A 6,787-nucleotide genomic window follows, 5' to 3' on the forward strand; every position below is an offset into this window, starting at 1 on the left:
GAAGAACATAAATGAATTCCTCCAATAACCAAAATATATCCCCCGTGGCATTAGAGATGATATTTATTTTGAAAACTCGACAAATATTACTGCAGCGACAAAAAAACCAACCTTGACCGCAAAGTTTCGTCTTCTGATTTCCTTCAATAGATTATTAGAGTAATGATTATGGGTTTTGTTTTACGAGCGTCGCAACTTGTTTTTTTGTTTTAAAAATCATACTGTCCTTTTAATTGAAAAGCAACACGTGAACAATGCTTAAAATGTTAGAAATGATGTATTGAAATTTATTAGATAGATTTAGTTATCAGTTGTAAGTATGAAAGCGAACTTTTAGTGATACAGCTTGCGTTCAGGTGCTCAGTGACAAAGTTTCATGGCTGTTTTATCACCTCTTTATCTGTGGTAGCGCAACACGTTATCGCCATCAACCACCCTATATGTTCACCAATGATAAAAGATACGTTTGACCTAGCTATGATACATTGGTCCATGAATTGATATAAATATACTTACATGAGAGAGGGTTTTAAATTATCATGTTCTTTGACGTAAGTACCATGTAGATGTATATCGGTCAGTCGGTCTTGTTTGGACAAGATAAGGATTAGCGTGGGCGAGCTAGACAGACACCTTCTAAATCACCGATCATACATCAAAATAGAGAATTTACCTCCGTCAATTTGAAGTACAACTATACCTTATACCTTAACCTCTACAGCAATAGCCTTAACTATAAATATATACATATATATTTACATATATATATATATATAAATATATATATATATATATATATATATATATATATATATATATATTTATATATATATATATATGTGTGTAAATATATATATATATATATATATATATTAAAGCAAGCTGCCCAAATGAAGAATATCCCTCGACGAATAAATCACGTGGTTACATGTTCTAGAACTATATATCAACACCAAAAATGTCAGCATAAATTTTCAATTTTACTCACAACATTTTTCGGGCACTGAACCGTATGTGAAAAATGACTAAATTATGTTCTTTATTTCTTTTATTTCTGATTAATATTAAGAATGATCGATTTTGTTCATGTCAGAATCCTCAGCCATAATACCACATCTATCTAAGAAAGGTCTCACTTCAACGTGATTATTACATACACTGACGCCCTTTTGTGATTTAGAGTGGCCGTGGCTTCGAGGCATATTCTCGATTCAGACTAGTCTTAGGGCTGGTTGAATGTTGGTTATATAAAACCTCACATCAAAATAGCGGTTACTGTTGAAACTATATAGATTTTTGTCACAAACTCGGGACTAAATTTAGACATATATCTGGTAGCTATCTAGCAAATCCATGACATCATAACAACTGCGGATACTCGACAAAATATTTCTCATATTTTTCTTCATTATTTTGATTTTATTCATCCAAGGTAGACGAAATCTCGAAGGATTTCTCCATTTCTTTCATGCCTGGAGTAATTATTGAGTGCCGTATTGAACAGAATGGTTTCGTGCAAAGCAATGTAACCAAATGGTTAACATATAGACCCGTGTTTGAATATATCTGTCCATCTGTCCATATATCTATATATTACCGGTGGATGCTGGAGGTATTTTCACTGTTCTGGATTTTCCAATTAACTCATTACCATTTCAAATATACATGTATCGATGATATAGAATGAATGGATGTGTAACATCTATATGTACCAGGGTCGTGGAAGTACCAGGGTTAATATTTCGATGCTAGAACGAAGGAAAGAATGCCCTGTTTATATAAACCGCATAGTTATTTACCAGGTGACAAGGTTCTTTGGTTTCTCGTAGTTTCTTTACTTAAGGAATGCCAGCATGCAATGGAAACCTGAACGGCATTGACTGTTGATTGATGGCTGTATCACCGTGTTTGACTCTTGTGTATAACGATTACACTGTGTGTACTCAAAACATATACAATGATGTTTCCGTGTGTTATAACTTTATCGTCAAGTCTAGGACACGAGTGAGTAGAAATTACAGTTGCTTGTCACGGTGTTATTTTTGTCCACTCCGAGAATCCATGACAAAAGAAAGGAAATATTATACGGTATTGCTTGGGAACTTAAAGATCAGAAAAATTCTACATACGATATTGTCCCGGTTCCGCGGGGCGTATTAAAAGGTTTTTAGAAACCTCGCACATTTTGCAGAAAATTTGCTCGCAGGCTGGCCGCATTTTTGTTTCGCGGGACGCACTTTCTCCATATGTGATGTTGGACGTATGACAAGTACTTTGCTTATTGAAAGTGTTATAACACATGTTACAGCATTCACCAATATTACAGGAAAAATCTGATATAGACCCCCCCCCCCCATGGGTCAATGTAGATATCGTACGAAAAGGAGATTTTAAAGTGAATAAGTTGTGGGATTCAATGTTGATTACAAGGTACTATAAAAGCAACACTGCATGTTACATTTCAATATTTAGTTATTAAGGAAAAATCCTTTTCTACGTATAAAAAGATAGTCAGTTAGAACAGTCTTTCTTAACCTCTTCCCCTATACTCGCACCCCTTTGCACCCCTTTGCACCCCTTTTAACCTGCAACTATGGATGAACCGCTATTCTACTAACTCGTACATTAAGTGATTATATAGTATCGCACCCCTTAGGTCATGCCTCGAACCCCAGGGGACGGGGGGGGGTTGACACGCCTGGTTAAGGAAATTTGAGGTAATGGGACTTGGATTACCACGTTAACACAACTTACAGTTTGTCAGAAAGAATTTATATGAAAGTAAACTACTTATATACGCATAGAGAACATGAATAATTCCCAATAACAAATTCACATGTTATAGTCAAGGACCTATCATTTCATGGATAATATTTGATGGTATCATGCTGTTGTAATAAGAAGTTGTGTCTTAGACTGTACCTATGATATAACTACCAAAAACATGCATGCCTTTTATATTCACCAGTATTTGACAATATTGTGCTAAGGCAGTAATGAATTGCTTGGGCACTTATTATTTTGTTGTTGTTGACATATATGTTCTCTTGTTAGGAAGCAGTAACTTGCAATCAGTGTGATTAGCATATGTCAAACAATGAATAAATATGAACGGTTCTCTATTCTGAGGTCATGGTCACATGTAATGCTATATCTTAATGGTAAATATTTCAGACTGCAACAAAATTAGAAATGTATCCAAAACTGATACAGAACAAAGTTGTTCGAGGATTGAGGTATTACCTACCTATAGGGATACATCGAAACTAGGCTCTCATCGCATATTTGCTTAAGAATAAGGCAACATTTGGATAAGCATAAGTAATTTGAGTCAGGTAGATAGTAGGTTAAACCATATATTGTTGTAGCCCACCCACTCCAACCCCACCATCTCCCAACGCACACACATTTAGCTTTGCGAAAGACATTAACCAATCGTGAGTTTGAAAATTACTTGTTATCACCTTGTTACCTCTCATAGTCGTCTGCAATCAGTAGTAGGAGTTATCAGTTACCTTGAAGATATATTCTTTGACCGACATATTGTTTATCTTCAGCATAGTCCCTCCCCTCCCCCTGTACCGACCCCCACCTCTCATTCTTTCTTTCTCTCTCTATCTTCTCCCAGTCTCTCTCCCATCCCATATACACCCTGTTCTATAATCCATCTTATTATATTGATGGCGATGATATTACTAACGACCTCTTTTTATCTCTTTCCATTTTTTGTTCTTCTCACAGGTTCATATTTCAGTTCAAGTTCAGTATGGAAGAAGAGGATTTGGCGTTCCTTGGAAGCCTTCCCATGAGCATTCTTCAAACTGTGTCACATAATCTGATTTACATAAATTCTAGTATCAACCCTATTGCCATGTGCTTTCTCAGCCAGACTTACCGCAGTTATTTCTCGCATTATCTCTGCTACTGTATACCATCGAAGAGACGAGAGCCAGCACAGAGAGGAAGAATGAGCAAGAACGGGATGGCTGGAAATAATTCCAAATGGACAACTGAAGGATCAATGCCCCCATCGGCGGTGGAAACGAAAACATGCGTTTTGTAAATATATATATATATATATTATTATTACTATTATATATAGCCGTACTATGTAGAGCTAATATCCTGTTTTATGCGTGCGTGCCTTCTCGGTACGAAAAAAAATCACATGATTTGTTTAAGGCGAAATGACATAACAGTTTCAGCGGACTCGTTATACAATAACGTTAAGCAAGCTAGAATCAGGAATTGGTTTTACCGACATTAGAATCACGCCATGGAGCATGCGCAATGATGACAACATCAAACAGGTATATATATATATATATATATATATATATATATATATATATATATATATATATGTATGACCTATCTATATGTTTGACCTAAACGTTTTCGTTTTCTGGTCATGAAATATTCAAAACGATGGTTTGCTGTCACTTTTCAATTATCAAATAGGAAGGGAGAGGGGAGAGGGAGGTCCGTAAAGTTTGGCTGTAATTGAAATCGCGATAAACGATTGTATCTGGTCCACTTCCGCTGGTCATTTTATTAAATTATCTGTTATCGAATCGAATATTTCTTGTTACATGAGAATTATTCTATAAAAAATAAAAACAATTAAATTTAAAAAAAGAGGTAAATACATGTGAATAGAATAAATTAGTAGAGATTGATGCAGACTATAGCGAAAGTTATAGAGCAAACATTTTTGTTAACAATCCTACATTGATATTTTTGGTAGAATAGCTACATTCAATGATATGAGTCCCTTTTCAAATTAAGTGCTGAAGTTTCAAACTAAAAATCAACGCCCCCTCTTAACACCTCCCCCCCCCCACTCTTACCACTCCCTTGGCCCTGTTAACATACATGAGGCTAACGTGAAACAGAGAAATTATTACTCCAAGCTTAACAAAGGTCCGTATAACTCAATTTTGAGATATCCTCTTTTTGCTCAACAGCCTCTGTTTTCATATATTCCTGGAACCACCTTCCTCTCATTTTAGCCCCCCCCCCCCTCTCCCACTTCGACCAAAGTTTTGGATTAATAGGAATACCAGTAATATTTGATAATTTTTTGGATACTAGACGAAGAGAATGAATGTTTTTCAAACATGAAATTCAAAACAGGAAATATATTATTTATGTGTTACGTGCTCGAACGTCCCGCCATTGTATTTTTACGGTTCTACAAGGTCAGTTCGCGCCTGTTAAAACACGATGCCAGACTATCGTCTGCTCATAAAGGTAAAACCATGGCAATGATTGCCCCTGGCGACAACTCATCGAACGCGGTTTGGAGCGGTTAGCAATAGTAACCTACCAAATTAAGTTCACATAATATTACATATATAGGCTATAAAGAGTCAAGGGAATTCAATCTTTATGACTTTTCGACTGTTACCATGGCAATGAAACAATATTAGATCACTTACATTATGTAACTTTGCATGTTGAAGCTCGAGATGTATTTTTGCATGGAATTTGTTATAATCGTGTTATACATGTACCGTATTGAACTTGAACTTAAAGGAACAATACGGTTTCTGGAGACATAATAGGCTAAGTTTACCAAGAGTTCATCAATTTCATAATTTTACTATCATATTTATTTGCTGTGGAATATCCCGGGAGAGGGGGAGGGTGGGGTGGGGGGGGGGACAAATTATCAAAAATATTCAATCTGTAGATGTATTCTTACCGCTGCAATTCCTATCTCTGGCAAAGTATAAATAATTGCTGGAATACTCCTTTTACATGATTGTCTTCAGAGTGTCTCTCATCATAATTAATCAGAGCACTCTAAATTAATTTTATTGATAAAAAGGTTAGATCCCTATATATGGGGATGGTAATTTCTGTTTATTCCCTGATGTCAGCAATTACAGAATGATACATACATTTATAAATATGAAGAAACAATTCTATGTATTAATTTTATGAAAAGAAAGGGGGGAAAGCGTTATTATATATATATATATATATATATATATATATATATATATATATATATATATATATATATATATATATATGTATATATATATATATTGTAATATTGTCAAATTGGTGTTAATGTCGCAATGCTGGACCAACATAACCCGATGGAGCTCAACGTGGCGAAATTGATGGTGGTAATGTTTTCGAAGCTTTTATTACGAAAAACAATACGGTACTACCAGTTACATCATTAACAAGTCAAGGGTTTTTTTTCGAAATATTAAGATGCAATTGAAAAAACAATGCCAATTTGCCTGTTTTGCGAAAATGTTTCTGGGCGACAAAATGAAGAAGTTTTGAAAAACGAGTTCATTTATTAAGCGCATAATATTAATACTCCTTTAAAGAAAAATATTTATTTAAAAAACAAAAATCAACTTTTGGAGAGTTTCTTAACGTGATCAATTACAATCTTATATTAGTAAAACGTAGTAGGTTAAAGTTCTTTTCATTATCTTACAATTATTGTTTATAAAGTTATTAATATGATACATTATATGATGTTGCCTGTCCAAGAAAGATTCGAAAAGCTATTTCATGACCGTTTAGTAATATACTTTACAAATAATAAACTTTACCGGAAGGGATATTTCACAATTGGTGGGCCAACAGGCACACATAGATAAGATATATTAATATATTCATTTTCAAAATATTTGTGGTACAAGCCAAAAATATGACATTCCGGTTTAAAAAAAAAAAACGTCTTTAATAGCTTCTTTTCCATTTTCCCCAAATGATTATTGAAGAAAAAGATGTATCGGTCAGGCCAAATTTTCCA

The 6,787-nt window shown here is 34.6% G+C and overlaps 1 protein-coding gene across 1 annotated transcript in view; it reads left to right on the top strand.

The window, feature by feature from the left end:
* The window catches only part of LOC139962970 (bombesin receptor subtype-3-like), a 56,590-nt gene extending 52,244 nt beyond the window's left edge, over positions 1–4,346 (top strand). Inside the window, exon 2 of the mRNA XM_071963395.1 lies at positions 3,742–4,346. Coding sequence (XP_071819496.1) covers positions 3,742–4,063 — 322 coding nt within the window. The 3' untranslated portion in view covers positions 4,064–4,346. The remainder of the gene's footprint in view (positions 1–3,741) is intronic.
* Positions 4,347–6,787: the final 2,441 nt, after the last annotated feature.

This window comes from Apostichopus japonicus, chromosome 21, assembly GCF_037975245.1.
Source record: "Apostichopus japonicus isolate 1M-3 chromosome 21, ASM3797524v1, whole genome shotgun sequence".
NCBI classification, from domain to species: domain Eukaryota; kingdom Metazoa; phylum Echinodermata; class Holothuroidea; order Aspidochirotida; family Stichopodidae; genus Apostichopus; species Apostichopus japonicus.